This window comes from Panthera uncia (genome assembly GCF_023721935.1).
Source record: "Panthera uncia isolate 11264 chromosome D3 unlocalized genomic scaffold, Puncia_PCG_1.0 HiC_scaffold_8, whole genome shotgun sequence".
NCBI lineage: Eukaryota > Metazoa > Chordata > Mammalia > Carnivora > Felidae > Panthera > Panthera uncia.
In genome coordinates this window covers 85240704-85268653 of record NW_026057586.1, presented here as the reverse complement: position 1 = coordinate 85268653, position 27950 = coordinate 85240704, and the positions used below count along the sequence as shown (strand labels likewise).

The 27950-nt window shown below is 44.2% G+C and overlaps 1 protein-coding gene across 1 annotated transcript; it reads right to left on the bottom strand.

Annotated features, from left to right (window-relative positions):
- Nucleotides 1-292: 292 nt before the first annotated feature.
- TCTN2 (tectonic family member 2) lies at nt 293-27950 on the bottom strand. The gene is made up of 18 exons (XM_049619498.1): nt 27750-27950; nt 27514-27621; nt 26958-27034; nt 25680-25875; nt 22259-22359; nt 17136-17350; nt 16577-16703; nt 15405-15546; nt 13841-13906; nt 12019-12153; nt 11699-11776; nt 8500-8580; nt 7867-7978; nt 4786-4892; nt 2026-2185; nt 1132-1257; nt 894-982; nt 293-496 (listed from the first exon to the last, which is right to left on the bottom strand). Exons 1-18 carry the CDS (start codon nt 27832-27834, stop codon nt 393-395), a joined length of 2109 nt encoding a protein of 702 aa, XP_049475455.1. The 5' UTR covers nt 27835-27950; the 3' UTR covers nt 293-392.

Here is a 27950-nt window from a genome sequence, read left to right as displayed (position 1 = left end):
TCTTTCTTTAGAATAGAGGAAATTAATCAATTCAACAGAAATAAAAATTTAGAGAAAATACTAACTTTCTAAGGTAAGACTAATCTATTTGGACCAAAATTCCTCTGACTTTAGAAACCTGTGATACACTAAACCTTCTAATATTTATTTACCCAGCTGACCCTCTGATGCATTTTGCTCAGCCTGGTCCGGCGGTGAGAATGCACGCCTCTCCTGCATTGCTCTGCACATCTGGATAGTTACATGTGTGGATTAAATTCGCAGTGCACTTAAGAAAAATTTGCTACAAAAATAAAGCGCTGCATTTATTATAATTTTACAGAGAGGTACACAGAAGTACAACCAATCACTGAAGTCTGTGGTCTGCAAGAAGTCAGATGGTAGCTGAAATTTCACACTTGGCATGTTCTGGCCCAGGGGCTACTGAGGAACACAGCTAACATGAAAAACGATACCAATAGTAAGCCCTTGGCCACGCACTGAGAATAAGGCTCCCCTGCAAAAAAATGAATGAAATGAAGCAAAATTCTTACTTCTGAACTTTTTTGGTAATTATTTAGGTAGAAGTAAACCAAAACAATAATAGCGATAATTTCTGAGTGGTAACCTTACTGGTAATTTTTTTTTAACTTTTTTCTATGCGTTTTAAGTTTTCTGTGACACATTTTTTTTTTAATATTATGGGGGCACCTGGGTGGCCCAGTTGGTTAAGCGTCTGACCCTCGATTTCAGCTCAGGTCATGATCTCACAGTTCGTGAGGTCAAGCCCCGAATCGGGCTCTGCGCACCGACAGCGTAGAGCCTGCTCAGGATTCTCTCTCTCTCTCCCTCTCTCTTTTCCCCTCCCCCACATTACATAATGATAACCATTCCAGAAATCTGCTTTACCCTACCTTGATAATACCAGGTCACAGGATATAGAAGTTGTGGCCAACACACTTCATTTCTGTTACAGTCATACTCTGTAAAATTGATCTGGAATCTACAAAACATTTTAGAAGATTACAGTAGGTACAACAAAGCACGCTTTTGATGAGATGCATCAAAACCTGATGAAAGAAATAAACTTATTTTCCAGTATATATTTTTCTGCTTCCTAATAACATCAACTTAGGTTGCCAACCGGTTTACCTTGTTGGTGGACGGGGTAACTGTGCAGGTATCTTAATAAACTGGACGGACGCACTGACAGGGAAAAGGTCGGCCTTATCTTCGCAAGTAAGCCCACACTGGAACTGCCAGTTCACTAAGGAGAGCCTGGGAGGAAAAGATTTGCAGGTAACACATCCACCAATCGTTTCTAATCTGTTAAGAGCATCAGGTAACTGACAGCAACAATATAAATTGGGATTCTCTTTAAAAACGTTCAAATTCTAGTAATTTGTCCCCCTCTTTGGATGATGTAAAATTTCTAATAGCACAGAGAGAGGAGCACCTCAAAGGCCGATCACCCAGCTACAGTAATAAACAATAGGAGAATAAGAACAACAGCTAACCATTTGGGAGGATTTTCCAAGTGCAAGGCGCAGTACGAAGGCGCCTTTATACGTGTCACGTGTCACGTGTCACGTGCACACGCACCGCGTCATTCTTAGCAGAGCACTACCGGGTGTGTCTGGTGGTTAACGTCCGCCGTTGCTGCCTATCCAGCATCCCCCCTTTGCTCTTGTTCCGGCACCCGCACCCAACTCCCCTTTGGGAGACGCCCTCCCCATCATGTACCCCAGTGGATTATTACTTTCACGGATTTCAACTGTGCTCAGCACAAAGCACCCCTTGCTCATCTCTGTCCCCCCAAGAGACCCCGCAGAATCCCTCACACACAGCTTCACAAATACTTGTGAGAACAAGTTACCATTACACACACAGTGGATACATATTCCATTTATACATATACTCCCGTGGCTAATATTTGCAATTTGTAAATACACGATCAGACTGTAAATTGGCATTTCTCTGTTCTTCGGAGCACTCTCAACTTTACTGACTCTCTCCAAACGACACTTATCCAAGATGCAATCAAACCTTGTCTCTATGCCAAGTATCTCCTGCTGAGTAATCCCTTCCACTGCACCAGCATCTGAGCTGAGGATGCGGACGTTGAGCCGGGCAGGAATATCCGTGCAGATGCCATTCACACTAACCGATGGGTCTGCCCCTGTGTCTGTGTCGGGGGCATCTGCGCCTACAGAGATGTCAAGCGGTGCATTTTGGAAAGAATAATTTAGTAACGGTTTTCCTACAATGTCATGATGCAGGGGGAGAAAACAGGAAACGTTATTAGATAGCAATCACATTACTGCATCTTTCACCTCTAATAACTGTGTTATCCATTGAGTTCAAAACTTTTCCTTGTAAAGCCAGTCACTGGAACCTTAAAGTCCCGGACCCACGGGGGCGCCTGGGTGGCTCAGTTGGTTAGGTGTCCGACTCTTGATTTCGGCTCAAGGTCACGATCTCAGTTTGTGAGATCGAGCCCCAACGTCGGGCCCTGTGCCGACAGTGCAGAGCTTGCTTGAGATTCTCTCTTTCCCTCTTTCTCTGTCTCTGTCTCTCTCTCTCTCTCTCTCTCTCAAATAATTTTTTAGTGAAAAAACTCAACTTAATAATAAAATCCTTGTCCCACATAATAAAGCCATAAATCCTGATTCAGTTCCCAAGCTCCAAGCTCCCCCAGAGTTTTAGCAGAAATACCACACAATTGCAGTAAGATGCCACAAGACAAAGGGCATGCTGTCACTGCTCTCGTAAAAGCTGTGTACGACATTTGAAATGCAGCTAACAACTTTAGTTAGTAGGGATTAAGTAGTTCGGAAGCAATTTCCTAATGTGTTGTCATAGAGTAACACACATGGAAGAGAATAGAACTGAAGAGGAAATCAACTTTCATTCATCTTGAAAACCAGCCCTCGGGAAAAGCAGCGAGGTGGATTACAGGAGGGGTGGCGGGTGGTGACACCGTGTTTTTATGACATCCAATTTCCTCCTCCTCGATGCGCGCATTCAACGTCACTTCTCTTCTGCTTATCAACCAGGACCAGGGTTGGTTTGGGCCCCATGGCCCCCGGGACCCCTCCCAAAGTCAGAGAGTGATATGGGCACATCGAGCCCACAGACATGACATGATCCCTCACCGCCCACAGAGGGGAGGGGGTCGGGGATCATAATGATCCAGACCGAATCACAACGGGTGAGAAGAGCACAGGCAAGTGTCTGGATGGTTCTTTGTGCAAATTCCAGCCCGCTGAGCCGAAGCGACCGAAGGTGGTAAGGTAAGGCGTGCTGGACGCAGAGAGCTGCTTACACCGGCCAGGCAGAGGGGAGGGGTGCAGCCGCACCCGCAGCGACAGGAGGGGACTTAGGAAAGCGGGTACTGCAGAGCCGGTTAGCTCTCTCTGGCCCCAAAAGGCAACCCGTTAATGAGAGCAACAGAAGAAGCTTTCTTTCTGTTCAGCATATTTACACACTTAAGACCCCCCACGACGTCAGAAAGACTTGCCGCCTGACTTGCCGGCTGCGGAGACAGCAAAGAGGCTGGAACCCCGGCTTTTGGTTCCAGTTCTGCCACCACAAACCGTGGCCTCGAGCTTCTGCACTGACAAGCAGAGCGAGCTGGAGCTCAGTGGCCAGACACACGTATCGGATTCACAGCTGAACTCGGGTGTGCCGTGGCAAGCTAGCGTGGCTCACCGCTGCTGCCCGTGCCACGCACCTCACCTCCTTGGCCGATCGATCCCCTGCAAGCCCTTCGCTGCAGACACCCCGGCCCGAGTCTTCCTACCCGGCCTGGGTGGTCCCTGCTCTCCTGACCTGCTGCACATTAACGTCTTTCTTTTCTAACGGCTCTGTTGGGACACAATTCATATGCCACACAACTCGCCCGTTTAAAGTATACAATTCAGTGGTTTTCAGTACACGCACAGAGTTGTACGGCCATCGCCAAATTCCATTTGTAATGCCCCCAAAAGAAACCTTGTGCCCATTAGCAGTCACTCCTCGTTTCCTCCCAACCGCCCCCGCCCCTGGCGACCACCAGTGTGTTTTCTGTCTCTACAGATCTGCCCATTCTGGGCATTTCATACACGTGGCATCAGACAATTTGTGTTCATTTGTGTCTGGCTTCTTTCACTCAGCATCACGTTCTCAATCACCTTATTTTCTTTTAGGTTAACAACATTGCTTTGATAAATTAAAAAGTCCGTTCTCATCTGCTTACATCCCTGGCGGTCAAAAACAGCAATGCAAACTGAAATGCACTGAAAAGCTTCAACACTCATTTAGACTTCCTTTTACAAAGACTTAGCTCATAAAACAACTGGGCAGTTTGAACTTCACGTGGCTTTTCTCTTAAACAAAAATGGTGGGGCGCCTGGGTGGCTCAGTTCGTTGGCCGTCTGACTCTTGATTTCAGTTCAAGTCATGATCTCACAGTTCGTGGGTTCGAGCCCCATGTCAGGCTCTGCGTTGAACACAAAGCCTGCTTGGGATTCTCTCTCTTCCTCTCTCTCTGCCCCTCCCCCACCAGCACACATGCTCACTCGCGCTCTCTCTTTCTCTCTCTCTCAAAATAAATAAATAAACTTAAAAAAAAGGGGGGGGGCATCGTTAATAAGAGGTAAAAGATGTGAAGAGCCTGCTGGCTGGAGAATTAACCTCTAAAAACAAACGTCATTTGAGCCACAGGAAAGGAAGAGCTGCCGTGTGGGGCTCCCACACATGCAGGGCTTGCACTACGTAGTCATAGCAACAAGTTACATGCTGCACATCTATGCAGCTTTGACTTACGTATTATTTCGACCCAGCCATCGCTAGGATCGTTGTAATTGGAGTTGCCTCTCATTGCAACATGAGTTGCTTGTATTAATGAATCAAGTAGTTCAACAGCATTCTCCCTGCAAAAGAGTAAGACATTTCTCAGCACATGACCGGTGGGTCTCATCCTGAAGTCCTTTCGAGGGAGTATCTAGGTTGTGCTTGCTGGGTGCCTAAATAAAAAGGTGCCAGAGGAACTGGCATTAAAAGCTGGCTGGGTGTCTTTGTTCTCTCTCTCTCCTTTTTTTTTTTTTAATGTTTATTTATTTTTGAGAGAGACGAGAGAGCAAGCAGGAAAGAGACAGAGAGAGAGGGAGACACAGGCTCTGAGCTGTCAGCACAGAGCCGGACTCTGGCTCGAACTCATGAACTGCGAGCTCGTGACCCGAGCCAAAGCCAGACAGTTAACTGACTGAGCCACCCAGGCACCTCGTGTCTTTGTTCTCTTTGGTGGACCTAAGCCACTTGGGGAGGACATAGAGAAGCGATCTTTCACTTTGGACTTCAAATGTTAGTAACTTATGTTGGTCTCATGTAGTTTATAGACTCCATTGGGTGGTCACAAAAGTTGGGAGGTGGGTAGATCACATATTGAGTTACCAGGATAAATTTATGGGCCGTAGTGATCCAATAGCAAAAAGAACCTTTTAAGTATCTAGCTAGATTTTTGAGCCATAAGATTAAGTGAAGATTAAGAATTAGAGGACGCCTGGGTGGCTGTCGGTTAAGCAACTGACTTTGGCTCAGGTCATGGTCTCAGGTGCACGAGTTCGAGTCTTGCTTCAGGTGAGCTCGAGCCCCATTTTGGGTGAACATGAGCCCCATAACAGGTGAGCCCCGCTTCTCTCTCTCTCCCTTTCTCTCTCTCTGTCCCTTGCTCACTTGTGCCCTCTCTCTCTCAAAAAATAAGTACATACATACATACATACATACATAAAATAAAACAAAAATAAAATAAAATAAAATAAAATAAATAAATAAAATAAAACAGCTTCTTTAAAAAAAAAGAATTGGAACTTAGCATCCTTCCTTTCTGGCAATGTCATTGACAGGTAAAAACCTTATAAACTACAGGAGAGAGCCTTCTATCCCACAATCAAGAGCCTCTGCTGGTAAGTGATACCCGCAGTCTACTTCCTGTCTAGGGCCTCCCCCATCTTTTCCCATGTAGTTCCCAAAGAACTACACTACTTGGGATGTGTTACAGACAAAATGGGTATAAGGATACATGCAATAAAAACCACAATGAGGGGCACCTGGCTGGCTCAGTCAGTTAAGCATCAGACTTTGGTTCAGGTCATGATCGCATTGTTCGTGAGTTTGAGGCCTCCATCGGGCTCTGTGCTGTCAATGCAGAGCCCATTTCAGACCCTCTGTCTCCCTCTCTCTCTGCCCCTCCCCTGCACATGCGCTAGTACTCTCTCTCTCTCAAAAATAAATAAACATCAAAAAAAAAAATGTTAAACCCACAATGAGATATTTCTTCATACCTACTAAGATGATACCTATCAAAAAAACAGAAAATCGGGGAGCACCTGGGTGGCTCGTAGGTTAAGCGTCCAACTTCAGCTCAGGTCACGATCTCGAAGTTTTTGAGTTTGAGCCCCGCGTCGGGCTCTGTACTGACAGCTAGGAGCCTGGAGCCTGCTTCGGATTCTGCGTCTCCCTCTCTCTCTGCCCCTCCCCCACTCATGCGCGCACGCTCGTTCTCTCCTCTCTCTCTCTCTCAAAAATAAACATTAAAAAAATTATTTAAGAAACAGAAAATAGTAAGTGTTGGGAGGATGTGGACAAATTGGAACCCTCTTACATTGCTGGTAGAAATATAAAATGGTGCAGCCACTGAAAATAATGCGGTGGTTCCTCAAAAAATGTAAGCATAGAATTACTCTGTGACCCAGCAATTCCACTCCTGGCTACATGCCCAAAATAACTGAAAGCAGGGAGTCAAACAAAAATGGGCGTGTGAACGTTCATAGCAGCACTATTCACAACAGCCAGAAGGTAGAAAGAACTCAAATGTCCATTCACAGATGAACAGATAAACAAATGTAGTGCAGCCGTACAATGGAGTATGACTCAGCCACAGAAGGGAGCCCAGCGCTGACACCTGCTACAACATGAATGAGCCTCAAAAATACTAAGCTGAGTGAAAGAAGCCCGACACAAAAAGTCACCTATCGTACAATTCCATTGATATGAAATGTCCAGAAGAGGTAACTCCCTAGAGATTGGTGGTTGCCAGTGGCTGGAGGAAGGGGGAGGGGGAATGACGGTTAGTGGGCACGGGCTTCCTTCTGCAGAGATGAAAACGTCCGGGAACTAAATAGGGTTGGTGATTACACAACATCATAAATGCACCAAATGTCACTGAACTATTTACTATAAAATATTAATTGGGGGCGCCTGGGTGGCTCAGTCGGTCGAGCGTCCGACTTCGGCTCAGGTCACGGTCTCGCGGTCCGTGAGTTCGAGCCCCGCGTCGGGCTCTGGGCCGACGGCTCGGAGCCTGGAGCCTGCTTCCGATTCTGCGTCTCCCTCTCTCTCTGCCCCTCCCCCGTTCGTGCTCTGTCTCTCTCTGTCTCAAAAATAAATAAACGTTAAGAAAAAAATTTTTTTAAGTATTAATTGTATTGTATTCACCTCAATTTAAAAAAAAAAGAATGCATTTGCATGTCCATTAACACACTTTCCAAATGCCACCCAGACAAGCGCAAGGTTCTTTATACACCACGTAACAAGTATTCTTTGAATGTTAACCACCCCAATTGTATTTGTCTCCTGGCCTTTGTATACTTCTAGGAGTATTGGGTTCCAATGATGAACAGACTTGAGCAGAGCAACAGTCCCAGGGAAGAACTCGATTCCCCCTCTATCAATATTTGAACCAATTGTGAATAAACTGTACTTATTCACTGTCCACTACCAATTTTACAAAAGCTTTTTATTCGTACTGTAATTTTTCACAGTCACGTTGTCCTTACTGTTCGTGCGGTGAATTCGTTTTAAGCAGACCACTCAAAACGCAGGAAAATTGGCCAATGATACACTCACCTGAGCTGAGTACAGTTTTCACTGGTCCCAACTTCTAAAAGACATCCAGATAGTGCATTTTCTCCAAATAAAATGGGTTTGAAAGTTGCTGATGTACACAAACCCCTTCCAGCTAGAAAATAAGAAGGTTGTCCTCTTACTATTTTTGCTAAATGAAAGTAAAGAGTTACTTCAAAGTTTTTCTTGGAAAACAGTATGTAGAAATAAAGTTTCCAGTTTTTGAGAACCGAGGTCATTGTCACTCTACTCCCTTCAAAGCTGAACAAAGGAGCCTTTCTGTACCTTGACTGGGATCGGTGGTTTATTCTAAACATGTGAGTTAACGCCTTCTGGCAGAAGCAGGTAAGTGCCACCAAGGCACAGGTTTCCCATAGTTCAGAACAAATCTACAGTCGTGTCTCCAGGCAACCACGTATTTAAGTCTCTCTTACAAATGACTAGCTCCTCAGGTGCAAACAGTGTTCAATTTTGAGAAAACGGAGAAGCATGATCTCCCCCATCCCTACCCCCACCCCCACCGCCGCTAAATAAACCAACAGGAGTTTGAGGTGATTACGTGATTCGATGCAGAATATGGCAATATTTCCAGTTCTAGCTTACCGAAGGGCTAATCGTATTACCAAACCAGATTACCCGATTGCCAAAGGTGCAGAGTCGTCACGTTATTCACCCTGTTGGCATTTAGAGCTCGAACAGGCTTGCCAAGTTGGTAACCTAGACAAACAGAATAATAAGAAGTAGCTAAAGTTAATCTGATACAGCAAGCGTGACCTTGTCAAACAGTATGAAAGAGGAATACACAACACAAGGAAACACACGGAAAAAGCTGTGTCAGAATACAGTTGAGCAGCGCCTGGGTGGCTCAGTCGGTTACATGTCCGACTTCAGCTCAGGTCACGATCCCACGGTTCGTGAGTTCGAGCCCCGCGTCGGGCTCTGTGCTGACAGCTCGGAGCCTGGAGCCTGCTTCCGATTCTGTGTCTCCCTCTCTCTCTGCCCCTCCCCCGTTCATGCTCTGTCTCTCTCTGTCCCAAAAATAAATAAACGTTAAAAAAAAAAAAATTTGTTAAAAAAAAAAGAAAATAAGCTGCGTACTTGACACTTCACCTCTAAAAGCTCTGACATAACATCTCCTGAAATAAAGGATATTCTTCTACAGAACCATGATACCAATATTTCTCCTGAGAAAATTAATAATTCCTTAGAATCAAATCCTATCCAGTTCATACTGCTATTTCCCCCGAAGTCCCCAAAAACACGTTTTAGGGCTGTTTCTACAAACCGGGATGCAACTGGGGTTCACGTGTGGTGTTTGTGCTTCCAACGTCACCTCTCACCACTCGGGAACAAGCAGTCTCCCCTCCGGCCGCGGTTCGACCCTGCCCGCGTGCACTACCCCCCATGCTCACTTCTGCCCCGTTGGCCTCCCCGGGGCCAGCCCTGCTCTCAGCCCGCACTGGCTGCTTTCCAAGGTACAATCTCCTCCGCACAGCCCACAACAGAAACACGCTGCAGGCAGAACTCTGACTCACTCTGCCTCTCTTCCCGCACTGAGATCAGAACCTGCGCCTACGAGTTCCTTAACGACGGAGAGTTTAGGGGCATGGTCGACATTCTACTTCCCTGAAGCTCCGGAGTACCTGTGCGTAAGCCCCATGCTCCTTTATTCATTTTCTTATATTGTTCTCTGTTGTTTCCATGACCCCGGGCTGTCTTTCCAAGTGAGACAGTGAATTCTTTGAGGAGAGGGCCCATGTCGTGTAGTCTTCCTAAAACCCCTCCTGCCTCACAAAGTGCTGTATATACACAAGCTATTTCACAGACTGATCAGTTCTGGCTCATAATCAGTTTATTCTTTTTTGACAAGAGCTTCAACATTTTTCACATGTTCTGATGGTGCTTCTCAGAAATCATGTGAAATTGAATCATGAAATAAAAACCCTTAAATTCCAGCAGCCTGCTAGGAAACCCAACAATATTAACTTATTTTTAATGTTTGTTTATTTCTGAGAGAGAGAGCATGAGCAGGGGAGGGGCAGAGAGAGAGGAAGAGAGAATTCAAAGCAGGCTCACGCTGTCAGCACAAAGCCCGATGTGGGGCTCGAACCCACAAACTTCGAGATCACGACCTGAGCCGAAGTCGGACATTCAACCGACCAAGCCGCCAAGGTGCCCCGAAACCCGACAATAAAATCCAAAACTCCACATTAACAAGTACACTAAACCTCATTTAAAAGGAAAAAAAAAAAAAATACATACATACATATATACACACACACCCATAGGGATGCTTGGGTGGCTCAGTCAGTTAAGCGTTGGACTCCCGATTTCAGCTCAGGTCATGATCTCACAGTTTCTGAGATCGACCCGCACATCAGGCTCCACACTGACAGCACAGAGCCTGCTTGGGATTCTCTCTCTTTCTCTGCCCTCCACCTCCACTCTCACATGCTTTTCTTTCCCTCAAAATAAATAAATACATTTTTAAAAATATATATGTAAAATAGATCATGCATTATTATTAAATCAATATGTACAAATATTGAAAATCATGCAAACTACAAAGTTATTTAAAAGTAAAAAAGTTTTGAAAATAAATAGGGGAGTCTGCAAGTCGCTTAAGTGTCCAACTTCGGCTCAGGCCATGATCTCACAATTCAAGAGTTCGATCCCCATGTCAGGCTCTCTGCTGTCAGCACAGAGTCTGCTTCAGATCCTCTGTCCCCCTCTCTCTGCCCCACCCCTGATCTCAAAAATAAACATACATACATACATACATACATAAAAATAACCAATAAATAAAAGTAAAAAAAGTTGTTCCTTCATGGTTACTTACTGCCTGATTAAGAATAGTAAAAGGAAGGACAAATTTTTTAAAAATAATGATAGTTTATCCATCCAACATATACTTACTGAACACCTACTATGGTTCAAGTCAGTGCTGTTCAATAAAAATACAATGCAAGCCACATATGTGATTTTTAAATATGACATATTTTTAGAATTTTTTAGACATTAAAAATTTTTTTCTAGTAGCCCCATTAAAAAAAAGAGAAAAAGGAGATGAAATTAATTTGAAGAATGTATTTTATTCAACTCAATATATCCAAATATTATCATGTCCACATATGCCGCTGGCCACATTGCAAGTGCCTAGCAGGTGGGCGTGACTAACAGCTGATACATTGGACCTGCAGTTCTCCTTACTGTTTTAAATTTTTTATGTTTATTTATTTTTGAGAGAGGCAGAGAGAGACAGAGCGTGAGCAGGGGAGGGGCAGAGAGAGAGGGAGACACAGAATCCGAAGCAGGCTCCAGGCTCTGAGCTGTCAGCACAGAGCCCGATGAGGGGCTTGAACCCACAAACCGTGAGATCGTGACCTGAGTTGACGTCAGACGCTTAAGCGACTGAGCCACCTGGGTGCCCCTCTCCTTACTGTTTTTAAGCGCTAAGGAGGCAACAGTGGATTAAAGAAGCAAACAAATATATAACGAACCAAGTGATGCCATATTTGCACATAATGACAAAACGCACATGCCTGGAACTTCACAGTCCCCATGAAGTCTCTCCACGGACTCCATCGTGTCTCCATCTATAGCTTCTTATTTCTTAAAAAGCTAATTTTACCAACACTTCAAAGGCATTATACAAACAACAACAACAAAAAACCAAGCTGTTATCAGAAAAAGAATACAGTGTCACAAAAGAGAAAGAGACAGGCTAGAATCACAAACTACAATTGGAGAGAGTTACTTATAATCATCACTGTGGTACAGGAGTATTCAATTAAAATATGTTTGTAGGATCAGTGATTGACATACACTATCTTACCTGGATTTCCAGAAAATTCCTTTTCATCACCACTATTATAGCTTAAAAATTTTACTGTAAATCTCTGTGTCATGATCCCTAGAAATAAAACACAATACAAAATATAGTGTGTACCATTTTACTAGGGAAAGAAATTATCCCCCACAGTGTCATTTTCTTTATCTTATAATTACATTTTGACATGCAAAAAAAGCCTTTTTTATTAAATCACAATTACAAATAAGAAAAAAGTCTGACTTGGTTTTACACGTAATAATTATGAGAATCTTAAAAAAAAAGTTTTCAACTGAAAACATTCTCACTGCTCTCAACAGGTTTACCTTTCTGGTGAGCATTGATTGCTACCCTAATAATTTTGACACTTATTTCGCTGATTGTATTATTATTCCATCTGAAAATATAATGTTCTTCCACATTCACATTTCTGGGGGCCGATCCATTACTTAAAAGTGTTTCTGCAAATAAAAAAAAAAATTCTGTCATAAATTAACGACCTTGAGCTCAGGTCTATTATTGGTCCCACCGAGTCAGCACTGGCCACCCCCCCGCCACAGCATCACAATATCTATCCTTTCCCTTCCATTTCTGTACCCCCGGAGTGTGGCTCATAGTTCGATCCAGAGACGTGCTCAGTAGAATGTTTGTCAAAAATGAAAGGCTAACAGAAGGTCGGCTCCTTAGAAACAGAGGACTGCCGTCTAGTTCACTACTATGTTGTAGGTATTTGCTAAGATTCGATGAATGAATAAATTTGAGAATTACAACATACTGCAGAGAAATACAAATATCCTTAACAAAAGTCCTGATGACATTAGCCAAACTCTGAATCATTTGTTTGGCTGCATTAAAACGGCAAAGTTTAATTATCAAAAAGAAAAAAAGATGAAACTTAACAGAAGACCATGGGGGAAGGGAAGGGGAAAAAAAAAAACAGTGACAAACTGAGAGGGAGACAAACCATAAGAGACTCTCAAAAACAGACCACAAACTAAGGGTTGATGGAGGGAGGGCGGGGGATGGGGAGGGGAAAACGGGTGATGGGCACTGAGGAGGGCATTTGTTGTGATGAGCATTGGGTTTTATATGTAAGCGATGAATCACGGGAATCTACTCCGGAAGCCAAGAGCACACTGTATACTCTGTATGTTTGCTACCTTGACAATAAATTATATTTTTAAAAAAGAAGAAGAAGAAAAAAGAAACGAGTAAGAGAAAGGCTAAGGCAAGAAAAAAAAGAAAGAAAGGAAAGAGGGGCACCCGGCTGCCTCAGTCAGTAGATCGTGTCACTCTTGAGCTCAGGGTTGTGAGTTCAAGCCCCATCTTGGATGTGGAAATTACTTAAAATAAAAAAATCTTTAAAAAATTCTTTTTTTAAAGAAGGGGCACCTGGGGCGCCTGGGTGGCTCAGTCGGTTGGGTGTCCGACTTCAGCTCAGGTCATGATCTCACAGCTCCTGAGTTTGAGCCGTGCATCGAGCTCTGTGCTGACAGCTCAGAGCCTGGAGCCTGCTTCGGATTCTGTGTCTCCCTCTCTCTCTCTACCCTCCTCAGCTCATGCTCTGTCTCTCTCTGTCTCAAAAATAAATAAATGTTAAAAAAATAAAAAATAAAAAAAATAAAGAAGGGGCACCTGGGTGGCTCAGTTGGTTAAGCATCTGACTCTTGATTTCGGCTCAGGTCATGATCTTCCGAGCATGAAATCGAGTCCCACGTCAGGCTCAGCAAGGAGAGCCTACTGGGGACTCTCTCTCCCTCTCTCTCTGCCCCTCCCCGACTTGCGCTCACTCTGTTTCTCTCTCTAAATAAATAAACAAATAACCTTAAAAATAAAAAGGAAAAGGAAACATAAATGTTGGTTCCCTGGAAAACATTTTCGAAAAGGTTCACAGAGCCTGAAAACTGGCAGGGACACTGGAGCCCCCACAGCTCAGGACTAGGCAACTGGCTCCAGGGCACAGATACCGCTCCGCAGCAAAGCAAGATGGAACAGGGAACAAGCAGAATGTGGAACAGACAAAGTTCTAATTGCCGTGAACCTCCTTAAATTCTTAATAAAAACATATTTACCCTAAGACTCTATACTCCTTACAAGAAATGACACATATTTCTGTAGAAATGATGTAAAAGCGTGACGTTAAATTACCTGTCCTGGTGATGAACTTGTCTGGGTCGGTTGCTTCCTCATAGATTACTCTTGGTGTAACGATGCCTGAAAAGATACAGAAATTAACTTCACAGGACTACATGGCCCAACAGGATCACATTTACTTATTGAAAGCGAAAGCTAATCAAGCAAATACGATAACTGCGCCTAACCCGTGTGCCAGCTACAAAACTCTCCCGCTCCCCAGACGCCACCAAATAGGAATCCCACTGTTCTTGGCATCTGATGACAACGGAGGAGGAGGATCCAAAGTCAGTGATCATAATCCTGAGAGCCACTCTCCTATAGGAACAAAGAGGCGGTCCACGACCGGGCGGAGTGTAACAGGAGCGCTCGCTTAACAAGCGGCTTGGGGCGTCCTCAGAAAGTTAAATCACCACGTGACTCGGCAATGCCACTGGCAGGTGCAGCTCCAGGAGAAACGCAAGCCTGTGCTCACACAGACATCTGCACGCGAGTGTTCAGAGCAGCACTCCCGCGGTCGCCGAAAGCTGGAAACCCAAATGCCTGGCAAAGGACGAACGGATAACACACGTGGCACAGATATCCATGCGATGGAACATTGCCCAGCCATAAACACGGGTGACGTTCTGGTCCGTGCCACGGCGGCTACGCCTTGAAGATGTGACGCTAAGCCAGACATAAAAGACCACGTAGTGTAGGATTCCTTTGTTACGGGAATTCCAGAACAAGCAAATCCACAGAGATGGAAAGGAGAGTAATTAATGGTCCCTAGGGGTCAGGGCACGGGGAGGAAGAAGAGGCTGTTGGTGGGTACGGGAAGGGGAGGGGTGTCCTTTAGGGGGAGGAAATGTTTTAGAACTAGACAGAGGTGATGGTGGCACAGCATTGTGTATGTACTAAATGCCACTGAATTGTACACTTCAAAATGGTTGACTTTAGGGGCACCTGGGTGGCTCAGTTGGTTAAGCATCTGACTCTTGATTTCAGCTCGGGTCGTGATCTCACAGCGGTTCACGAGATCGAGCCCCACATTAGGCTCTGCACAGTGCAGAGACCGCTTGGGATTCTCTCTCTTCCTCTCTCTCTCTCAGCATAATATAAATAAAAATAAACATTTAAAATGGTTGATTTTATGTTATGTGAATTTTGCCTCAATTTTTATTTATGTATTTCTTTAGTGTTTATTTATTTTTGCGAGAGAGAAACAGAGGGAGCACGGGAGAGGGGCAGAGAGAGAGAGGGAGACACAGAATCGGAGGCAGGTTCCAGGCTCTGAGCGGTCAGCACCAAGCCCGAGGCGGAGCTTGAAATCACAGACTGCGAGATCGTGACCTGAGCCGAAACCAAGAGTCAGACGCTTAACCGACTGAGCCACCCAGGCGTCCCTCAATTTTTAAAGAAGAACTAATATGCAATATGCTATCCTATGGAACGGGACTTTTTCTGAAGAAAACACTTCCTTCGATGGACAGCTGAAATATTTTAAATTGACCCAGTAGAAGTGATTTATACTCTCATGAGATCACGGTTTCTGTCGACACCCGGGTCTGTGTTCTTTTTGCAAACCACCGCGACGTACCTCCCAGCACACCATTCTTGATCTTGGCATTGATAATACCATCTCGTTCCTGGGATACTTCCAAACGAGTGGCGCACTGCACATCGAAATTCTGAAGGAAAGCCACCGGTGCGTTCTGTAGGCACTGCCCAGCCAGGGACACCTGAGGGTGAGGGAGAATCCCAACAGGGCTGTGACTTCTCTTCGAATCATAAAATACCAACCAACATCTCACGCAAGCGCTCTTTCTGCGGCCTGCTCCTACCGGTGGCTTAGTTTCAGTAACGACTAGTTCACTCACTAGATGACCAACGAAGAAAATGATCTGGTTAATTTGCTACACAAAGTCTGGAAGCTTTGTCACAATAAGTATTATTTAACGAAAACAAAGAAAATTCCCTGCTCTGCTCCATTGACTTTGCAGAAACATGATTATATTCGACTTCATTTTCTCTCCCTCATGACAACCATACTTTTGTTAAAACTGTAAAAAATGGATTCCTTAAACAGTGAAGAGAGACGATTTGGACTCCCGTGTTTTCTTTCCACAGATACTTTTTTCCTCGTGATTTTGGACTTAAAAAAATATTTTGGGGCACCTGGGTGGTTCAGTCGGTTGAGCATCCGACTTCAGCTCAGGTCATGATTTCACAGTTCGTGGGTTCGAGTCCTGCATCGGGCTCTGTGCTGACAGCTCAGAGCCTGACGCCTGCTTTAGATTCTGTGTCTCCCTCTCTCTCTCTGCCCCTCCCCTGCTCGTACTGTCTCTCTCTCTCTCCAAACTAAATAAAATATTTTTAAAAATAAATAAAAAAAATAAAGATTTCACACAAAGCTCTATATAGCCTTGAGATATTTTTCAAAATCTCCGGAATATTACATTAGATTATATACTTATAGCTTACAAGAAATTGGCTGTGAAACTAACAGAAGTGCAGAATGGTAGTTATTTCCGTGGAAATTTATAGAATTTGTTTTGGTTGGTAAGTTCACTCTGAGATTTAGCAACGACAGTGGTTAATTTAAGAGAGACTATTAAAAATAAAATCCACAGACCAGAAAGAGTTGAGTACCTGGAAAGTCCACAGGAGAAATAACTTAGGACGAGATTTTTAACAGCAGTGTAAGTCAAATTAACAACAGGAGGGGAAAATTTGTAAAAGGCCCTAGCATGTTCAAATTGAAATTCTTACCTGCGGAATGGTAAAATATGCCTTGTCGACAGTCATGATTGGATCTCCTTGTTTGTAACCGAAGTCTGAGAAGTCTCTCAGATCAGTATGCAGATACACTTCGGCAGAAGCCTGTGGCCTAGAGGAACTGTAAATCGATGAGGATTATCGCTACTCCTTCTGGCCGGTATCTGCTAAAAACAATTCTTCTTGCATTTTCTTTTTTTTACTTTTTTAATTACAAAAATATTTGTACTAAAAGCCAAAAAGCCGTACACTGGAAAGTGGTTAGCGGTTCATTTTATGCTCCGTGAATTTTACTTCAATGATAATAATAATAAAGTTGTAAAATTTCAACATGACAGAAAGGTACCAGAAAGAAACTGAGGTCCCCGTGAGCCCACCACCGGTTTCCCAAACCCAGATAATCACTATTCACCACTGGTGGTAACTGACCAATTTCCTTTGGGTGAGGCCCAATTCTTTCAAAGGCTTAACACAAAACAAAGTCGCTAACGGACATGGAAGACTGAACCTCATGTTGAGGACCTGGGGGGCCCGTGGGGGCCCCAACACGCACACGGAGCCGTGGTAGAAGTAGCCCAGGAAGGGCGAGTTGGCCAGCGGCGACTGCACACACAGGAACGGGAACCAGCCCGGGGCCTCCGGCGCCTCCGGCGCCTCCGGCGCCCCCGGCGCGGAGCACAGCTGGTCAAACAGAGGGTTGACATCGCCTCCAAAAACGCCGGTGAAACAGGCCTCTCTGAACAGTCCTGTGAGATCCGACGAGCATTCCTTGGAAGGAAACGTGAAGGAGCGGTGAGCAGACAGAAGCTTCTGGGGTGCCCGCCACCAGCTCTCAGGGGAAGGGGACGCCACCGAGGAAGATGAAGCAACACAATCGCCATCCAGGCTGCCAGTGCTACGTGGTCACAGAAAGTAAAATCCTGCTAGAATTTCTCTCCTCAGCTCCCCACGAGCCTCCAAGTCAGTAATTTCAGGCCTTCAAGGGAACCACATCCTTACTGGGGACATAGATGTGCCCACAAAAAAACAAAAACAAACAAACAAGCAAAAGTAGGAAGAGAAGAAAATATGGAAGACACTCCAAGTGGGGAATAAAACAGAGTAAACTTCCCTTTTTAATTGTCATCACCATCCAAACCCCTAGCCCAGAGAAACCTAAAGACATCTCGAGTTAGGGCAAACAGTCCGTATTCCCTAAGAAACCTTAAGGCCATCGCTGTATTATAACACGACCCAATTAATGTCACCAAGAAGTGACTTCATTCCTGCATTCGGTTCTTCATCCATTTTCTTCCCCATTTCTCAGAGGACTCAGAGAACTAAAAGTTAAAAATGTCCCGAATCCGGAACCCTCTTGCACTGTTGGTGGGAATGCAAATTGGTACAGCCGCTCTGGAAAGCAGTGTGGAGGTTCTTCAGAAAATTAAAAATAGACCTACCCTATGACCCAGCAGTAGCACTGCTAGGAATTTATCCAAGGGATACAGGAGTACTGATGCATAGGGGCACTTGTACCCCAATGTTTATAGCAGCACTCTCCACAATAGCCAAATTGTGGAAAGAGCCTAAATGTCCATCAACTGACGAATGGATAAAGAAATTGTGGTTTATATACACAATGGAGTACTATGTGGCAATGAGAAAGAATGAAATATGGCCTTTTGTAGCAACGTGGATGGAACTGGAGAGTGTGATGCTAAGTGAAATAAGCCATACAGAGAAAGACAGATACCATATGGTTTCACTCTTATGTGGATCCTGAGAAACGTAACAGAAACCCATAGGGGAGGGGAAGGGAAAAAAAAAAAAAAAGAGGTTAGAGTGGGAGAGAGCCAAAGCATAAGAAACTCTTAAAAACTGAGAACAAACTGAGGGTTGATGGGAGGTGGGAGGGAGGGGAGGGTGGGTGATGGGTATTGAGGAGGGCACCTTTTGGGATGAGCACTGGGTGTTGTATGGAAACCAATTTGACAGTAAATTTCATATATTAAATAAATAAATAAACATTTAAAAAAATAATAAATAAAAAAAAAAATGTCCCAAATCCTTTGTTCCCTGACAGTAGGAAAATAACTTTTTAAAAATTTTTTTTCAATGTTTATTCATTTTTGAGAGACAGAGACAGAGCATGAGCAGGGGAGGGGCAGAGAGAGAGGGAGACACAGAATCCGAAGCAGGCTCCAGGCTCTGAGCTGTCAGCACAGAGCCCGACGCCGGGTTCAAACCCACAGGCCATGAGATCATGACCTGAGCCCAAGTCGGACGCTTAACCGACTGAGCCGCCCAGGCGCCCCGGAAAATAACCTTTAACCAAGAACAATTCAAATTAAAAAATTGATCATGTCCGAAGTGATAAGTAGCAGCTGTCCAAAGACATCACTGACCCAGATACTAAACACTGCCAGGGGCTGGTGCTGTGTATATCGATACCATATACGACAAACACGAAAGAGGTTAGAAACGGCACAGCACTGCAGTCTGGAAGAAAGAGGAAGAGAATACCATATGTTTCTATTGATATTGACAGATGATATGCTCTATTCTTAAATTAAATATAATTGTTATTATAAGTGCAATTGTTGGTATGAGAGTTACAATATAAATAAAGGTCCTAAACTTTCCTTTTCTGTTTTGTAAAACCAACCACGATATAATTGCACTCATCCAAAAACAGGAGTGACTGGGGCCACAGTAAATGTGCCTCTTTTGCCACTCTCATTCCTCTTAAGTCTCAAATAAGGATTAAAAATGTGTATTTGAGGAGGGGCAGTGGCTCAGTCGGTTAAGTATCTGACTCTTGATATCGACTCAGGTCATAATCTCACGGTTTGTGAGTTTGAGCCCCACGTTCGGCTCTGCACTGACAGCACGGAGCCTGCTTGGGATTCTCTCTCTGCCTTTCTCTCTCTCCCTCTCTCTCAAAATAAATAAATAAATAAACTTAAAAAAATAATATATATATATATGTATATATATGTATATATATGTATATATACGTATGTATTTGACCTGGATCAGGCAACTTTTTCTAGATATGACACTAAAAGCACAAGCAACAAAAGAAAAACTTGATTAATCGAATTTCAACAAATTTAAAAAACTTTTGGGCTTCAAAGGACACCAACAAGAAAGCAGACACCTACACAATGGGAGATGTTTGTCGCAAATCATATACCTGATTTGGGACTAGTATCCAGAAGGTATAATGAATTCTTATAGTTTAACAACAAAAAGACAACCCGATTGAAAAATGGGCAAAGGAGGGAAAGAAATGAGAGCTTTCCCCCTAAGGTCAGGAACACAAGAGAGATGTCCACTCTCACCACAGTTATTCAACATAGTACTGGAAATCCTAGCCTCTGCAGTCAGACAACACAAAGGAATAAAAGGCATCCAGATTGTCCAGGAGGAGGTCAAACTTTCACTCTTTGCAGATGACATATACTGTATATGGAAAACCCAAGAGTCCACCAAAATACTGCTAGAACTGATCCATGAATTCAGCAGAGTCACAGGATATAAAATCAATGCACAGAAATTGGATGCATTCCTATACATCAATAATGAACTGACAGAAAGAAACATCAAGGAATTGACCCCATTTACAACTGCACCAAAAACCATAAAATACCTAGGAATAAACCTCACCAAAGAGGTGAAAAATCTATACACTGAAAACTATATAGGAAGCTTACGAAAGAAATTGAAGAACACACACAAAAAGTGGAAAAATATTCCATGCTCCTGGATAGGAAGAGCAAATATTGTTAAAATGTCAATACTACCCAACGCAATCTACATATTCAATGCAATCCCTATGAAAATAAGACCGGCATTCTTCACAAGAGCTAGAACAAACAATCCTAAAATCTGTATGGAACCAGAAAAGGCCCCGAATAGCCAAAGTAATGTTGAAAAAGAAAACCAAAGCTGAAGGCATCACAATTCCAGACTTCAAGATGAATTACAAAGCTGTCGTCATCAAGACAGCGTGGTACTGGCACAAGAACAGACACTCAGATCAACGGAACAGAATAGAGAACCCAGAAATGGACCCACAAACGTCTGGCCAACTCATCTTTGACGAAGCAGGAAAGAATATCCAGTGGAATAAAGAAAGACAGCCTCTTCAGCAAGTGGTGCTGGGAAAACTGGACAGAGACATGCAGAAAAATGAACCTAGCCCACTTTCTTACACCAAACACAAAAATAAACTCAAAATGGATGAAAGACCAAATGTAAGACGGGAAGCCGTCAAAATCCTAGAGAAGAAAGCAGAGAAAAACCTCTTTGCCATACGACTCAGCAATTGCAGTACGAGGTACCTATGCAAGGGCTACAGGTGTGCTGTTTCGAAGGGGCACATGCACCCCAATGTTTATAGCAGCACTATCATCGCCAAAGGATGGAAAGAGCCCAAATGTCCATTGACAGATAAATGGATAAAGAAGATGTGGTATATATATATACAACGGAGTATTACTCGGCGAACAAAAAGAATGAAATCTTGCCATTTGCAACAACGTGGATGGAACTAGACGATATTATGCGAAGTGAAATTAGCCAGACAGAGAAAGACAAATATCCTATGACTTCGCTCATACAGGGAATTTAAGATACAAAACAGATGAACATAAGGAAAGGGAAGCAAAAATAATATAAAAACAGGGAGGGGGACAAAACATAAAAGACTCTTAAATATAGAGAACAAACAGAGGGTTGTTGGAGGGGGTGTGGGACGGGGGATGGGCTGAATGGGGAAGGGGCACTAAGGAATCTACTCCTGAAGTCATTGTTGCACTATATGCTAACTAATTTGGATGTAAATTAAAAAATAAATTAGTTAATTTTAAAAAATGGGCAAAGGATCTAAAGCGACATTTTTTCAAAGATATAAAAATGGCCAACAAGCACATCAAAAGATGTTCAACGTCATTTGCCACTACGGAAATACAAATCAAAATCACAATGAAATACCACTTCACACCCACCGGGATGGCTAACATCAAAAAGACTGTAACAAACGTAGATGAGGACATGGAAATAACTGCAACCCTTCTACACTGCTGATGATGCAAACGTAAAAACCATGCAGCCACTTTGGAAAACGGTTCCTCAAAAGGTTAAACACACAGTTCCTATAGGACAGAGCAACTTCACCCCTAGGTAATATATCCAAGAGAAATGGAAACACACGTCCAAACCAAAACTTGCACACAAATGTTCACGGAAGCTTCATTCGTAACAGCCAAAAAGCAAAAGCAATCCAAGCGTCCATCGACTGATGAATGGATTGGCAACATACGGTCTGTCCATGCGACGGAATGTGACTCGGCCATAAAAAGGGACAAAAACAGACACCTGCCACAACGCGGATGACCCTTGGACATTTCGTGGGTTCAAGACCCACACTGGGCTCCACGCTGATGGCACAGAGCTTGCTTGGGATTCTCTCTCTGCCCCTACCCTGCTTGTGCTCTGTCTGTCTGTCTCTCTCTCTCTCAAAATAAATGAATAAACTTAAAAAAAAAAAATTAAAAAAAAAAAAACAATCTACAACACAAAACACAATCTTACTTTTCAAAGCCCATCTATGAAAAAGCTGTATGGGGAACTGTATCCTTTACATGCTATTGGGTATAGTAACCTTTGTACCCGTAATCGAAAAGAGCTTACCTGGTCACAGCAACAGCGGACGTCACAGGCCCCAGCGGTCAAATTACAAGGACAAGGACCCAGGGGTTGATACACCTGGTTGGGAATAACAGTCACATTCTCTGAAAAGTACAAACGACAGAGAAGTCCAGCCATGAAACACTCTGACAAAGCATTGCCACATTTTTGATACTCAAAAGAAAGCTGAATCATTGTTTTACAAATCACCAGGACCAAATATTACACATTAAGGAATCCCTGAGTTATGCATAAACCCTATCTGGGCCTGTATCTACTACTCCAACAAAAACCCAAATATAGGAAAATATGCTAGTTATAACAAAATGAAGTCACGCTTGACCTTAAAGATAATCATGACTACAATTTACAAGTTAGGATAAAGGTAACGCACTGACTTTATTTTTCAATACACTGAACAATCCTTTTCGTAACACAGACTGACATTACCCATTGACCCCTTCAAATGCGTTACCTTTTCCAGCAGATAAAACCGAAGCCATGAGGACATTTCAGAGACATTATCTGGGGGCCCATTTGGCCGCAAGATTATGTCTAATCATGCTACCTGCTCAACCTCATGTCCTATCGCACTGCAGACCCAACTCTTTATATCCTGATTCTAGCTCAAGTGTGGAAGTGTGGGGGAAATTAATAATTTTTACATGAATTGGAAAAGGAATACGTCACATTACGTTTCAACCTCCTAATTCAGAATCCAGACAGTAATGTTTCCAGATCCCCTGCGGCAATTTATCAGATAAATTTTACTTTGAAACTTTACTTTTGTCCTCAGATTGGGTACATGTTGAAAAACTACGTAGCACTGGGTGTTGTATGGAAACCAATGTGACAATAAATTTCATATATTAAATAAATAAATAAATAAATAAACAAATAAATAAATAAAAACCGATATAGTAGTTTAAAAAAAAAAAAGAAAAACTACGTAGCAATCACTTATAACAGTTAACTTCAATGACATGACAGTTGAAGCATCTCAAAAACAGCTAATTATGTAGAATTCTATGCTAGAATATAGTAGAACCCCAGTATGTCAATGGTCTCAGGAATAAGGAGAAGGTCTGAGTAACATAGTCTGTTACTCAGGCAAGGGTCTGGCCATCAGTATCATCAAACCAGTGGAATAAAAACAGGGCATTTTAGAATAGGGTTTTACTATGCGATATATAGGTAGGTATCTGTGCATCTACCTATATGTCTCCTACGCCATTTGCTACCTTGATTGTTCCTAGGCGTACCACGTACCTCCCATCTGTCCTTCCGTCCTTGTTCTCGTTCTGATCTCTGTCTGACTGGGTGCAAAATTTTTCATACCTTCATGGGGTCAGAGCGAACATCTCATAACTACCAATACACAGAGTCTAATTTTCCTAAGTTTGGCTATTTATACAAAGACGTTCTGATCTGTTACCTAAATGCAGTCAAGCATATTTTTTAAAAAGAAGAAAAGTCACCACGTTGAATGGTACAGCTACTAATCCTTCCTGTAGATTTTTTTCAGCACCCCCTGAATATTATTTTTTGGCTTTAAATTTTAAGCATTAGAGAATGTTTTTTTGGTTTTTTCTCCCAAAAACAAAACTTTAGACCTTTAAATTGGTCACAGATTCACATGTTCAAAAAACTCAAGAGGAGGCACCTGGGTGGCTTTGTCGGTTAAGCATCTGACTTTGGCTCAGGTCATGATCTCATGGTTCATGGGTTTGAGCCCCGCATCGGGCTCTGTGCTGACAACCGGAGCCTGGAGACTGCTTCGGATTCTGTGTGTGTGTGTGTGTGTGTGTGTGTGTGTGTGTGTGTGTCTCTGACCCTCCCCAGCTTGTGCTCTGTCTCAAAATTAAATAAATAAACTTTAAAAAAAAATTTAACGAAAAAAACCTCAAGAGGATCTAAAAAAAGGTACACAGTGAAGTCCTCCCAGCCGGCCCTTCCTGTTCCCACACCACTTGCCCAAATGGCCCTATATGGTTAGCTTCTCAGATAGCCTTCCAGAACTTTCGTATGCAAATATATAGTCTCATTCCATGCTATAAGCACCCGTGTGCGACTGCTTTTTGCACTTGGTAATAGATCTTGGAGATGTTTCCGCGTAAGCACACTGAAGGCAGGGTGGCCCAATGGATGGCACCGTCTGAACATATCTAACCCTCCTCAACTTCCAAAATCACAAGGGGGATCACAGTGAGGGGATGTGATAAGGGAAGCGACAGTGTGGGAGTCTCAAAATGACAAGTGACAGACCTTCGCTACTGAGGACGAACGCTTCTCCCTTCGTCCCGGGGGACTGCAAAGGCAAGAGTTGCTACGTTGACTGCAGGAGACAGGGAACATGGTGGTGGCACCTATCAAAGTGGACCTTCAACACTGGCACAGCTACATTCTGTCGTTCTTAGAAAACCTGCCGTGCGTGTGAATGCGAGAATAACACAAGGCCATTTTCGTGCCCAAAAGCAGACGTGCGCAAAAGAGATTTGCTCTAGCCACACACCGCACACTGGAAGTGACTCAGATTCCATCAGTAAGAGACTAGTCAAATACACAACGGTATTTCAATCTCCATCCACGCGATGGAATATTATGCAGCTATTAAAAAGAATGAGGTGAACCTACATGCATTTATATGGAACTTATTTATTTTTTACCAATTTTTTTAATGTTTACTTATTTTTGAGAGAGGGAGAGACAGAGTGCAAATGGAGGAGGGGCAGAGAGAGAGGGAGACACAGAATCCAAAGCAGACTCTGCAGGCTCCGAGCTGTCATCACAGAGCCCGACGCGGGACTCGAACCCACGAACCGTGAGATCATGACCTGAGCCAGATTCGGACATTCAACCAACAGAGCCACCCAGGTGCCCCTATATGGAATTTATTTCTAAAAGGCATAGAATAGTGAACTGTGTGTTATTAGTGTGTGTATGTATTGTTTTTGAAACAAGAGAATACCACATGCTTCCATAAGCATACATTAATAGGCTGACACTAGAAAGGGAGCTGGAGGTCCAAAGCTTTCACTGAAAATCTACTGGGTTTTTTTTTGTTTGGTTGGTTTCTTGGTTTCTTTGTTTGTTTTGTTTTTTGTAAACTCCTTCATTAATCTTTCCCTTGACTTTTTTTTTGGTTTTGGTTTTAAGATGGAGTCATAAGAATCAAGACACAGAAACAAACCTCACTCTCTCCCTTTCAGGCAGTCTACAAAGATACAAACGGCACAGCGGAATAACATAGATCCTAATTAAGTGCAATAATACAAAGTAGAAACTTCTAAAGTAAGAAAATTAAACAAAAGGAAAGTAGGCTGAAGAAGGCAACACTGACTCCAGAGCAAAGCGGACAAAGGGCACGGCAGGCACTCAGAACCCGACAGGCAACGTTCGGCGTGAATGTTTGGACGTGACTTGCCTGATGCATTCCGGGCCAAAGAAGAGTTGGCGTAAATCTCCACTCGAATGAGCAGATGTGCTAAACAGGACGAATTGTGAGATGCCGAAACCAGAAGAGTTTGGACAACACACGGGGGCTCTGAGAAGGGATCTGTCTCGTTAGCGGAACACCCTTGCAGACCCCTCTTCAGCCTCACTGTCACATCCAACGCGCTCTGAAAGGAAAAGTCGCTGCACTTTTTAAGGTGACTCGACACAGCATGGATAATTATAAGAACACACGATGGAAAACACAGCAAAATCACACAGCTGCCTCAGTTCACTTTACGAAAGGAAAACCATACGCAAAGCTGCCATCATTCAGCCGGTAAACCTCTGGCGATTCGTAAGCCCTGATTCCTAATCCTCAGTTTAACAGAAAAGCAAGCAAGTCTGATAAATTAACTGTTTGTCCAGCATCTTTTTAGTTTTTCTTTTTTATCATCCTATCAGCATATCAGCAGAAGACTAAATACACACATTAAAAACTCAATGAAAAGAGTCCCCAGTTCCTGGGGTGCACGCAGTCACTTTCTCGTCCATATTTCCATTGCTGATGTCTTGCACATACTAGGCATTCAATAAAACATTTATTGAATGAGGGGGCGCCTGGGTGGCTCAGTCGGTTAAGGGTCCAACTTCAGCTCAGGTCACGATCTCGCGGTCCGTGAGTTCGAGCCCCGCGTCAGGCTCTGGGCTGATGGCTCAGAGCCTGGAGGCTGCTTCAGATTCTGTGTCTCCCTCTCTCTCTGCCCCTCCCCCGTTCATGCTCTGTCTCTCTCTGTCTCAAAAATAAATAAACGTTAAAAAAAAATTTTTTTTTTTAAAAACATTTATTGAATGAGAGTTGTTGTTTTTTTTTAAGTAGTCTCCATGCCCAGCATGGAGCCCAGCGCAGGGCTTGAACTCACGAACCGTGAGATCAAGACCTGAGCTGAGGTCAAGATTTCTGAGTCACAGATCCATTTGAAAATCTGATGGAAGCTGGCAACCATCTCATGAGGAAAATGCACACACACATAATGTTACACACAATTTCAGTGAGTTCACAAACTTCTTGAAACCCGTCCAAGGACCGCTAGCCCTACCGTAAGCACCTCTGGGCTGGAGGGGCGTCTCCTCGATCTGGTAACCCGTAGTCTCACAGTGGTTCCAAGCACAGACAAAACCATACCTTGTCCAACCAAAACAGCACTGCAGAAACACTGAATGTGGGTCTCCGCAGACGCCCCGGGAAAAGTTTTACCTCTGGCCTTACCACACTGGGGGTCACAGTCAAGCTCCAGTCTCCCGTCTCATTGGTCAGCGCTCCACAAGCTGGGGTTGGCAATAAGCCTATGGGGGAGAAGATTAGGATGCAAGGAGGCAGTATTGCCCAGCAGCTAAGGGTGTGCATGCTGGAGTCAGGCTCCCTGGGAGGGAATCCTTTTCCAAGCCTGGGATTGGGCCCTTCACAAGCTGTGCGACTTTGGACAAGTAACAGCCTCTGCGAACTCTCGTGTGTTCATGTGTTACACGACATGAAAGTGTATTACTGTTCTTACTGGGGAAATGCAGTGATGCATGTAAACCACAGGAGACAGGCAGCTCAGTGAACGTGAGCCATTACTGTTCCAGGCTTCCTTTCACCAAGCCTGTCCGTCGGTCCTCTCTGGTCCACAGCACCCCCCCCCCCATTCCTGCTCCCACGCCGACTTTGCAGTGGACAGCGGCTGGGGCCCCAGGGGATGCCACCTCCTGGGATGCCACCTCCTTGGGCGGCGTGGCCCTGGCCCAACCCCCACCCTCCCCACAGGGAGGGCCGGACTCCTTACCCTCCTTGTCCTGCAGCAAGGCCAGGGACACGGTCACATCCTCGGTGCCTCCGACCAGGGAAGCGCTGACAGCAGGGCCGGTCATACGGATGAAAGCAGGGATGAAAACTGGGCGGGAAAGAAGGGGAAGGGCGGAGTTACTAGTTGCAAGGGCACCCGGAGGAGTCCCAAATCTGGCCCGTTAAACGCCTCGTCCCCAACCCACCCGCCCTTCGGGCCCCTGCCCTACCGTACACACCCAGGTCCCCCCCCCAGCGGCCTCAGGACGCCCAGCAGAAGGAGAAGCCCCAAGAGCAGAGGGGCCGGCGGCGGCAAGCCCATGCCTGGGGCTCGCGCGGCCCGCTTCACAAACCCGCTCCCGGGCTGGAAGCTGGGACGCTCTGTACGCGATGACTGGGCCCGCGCCGCCCCGCCGCCGCCATCTTGTCAAACCAACC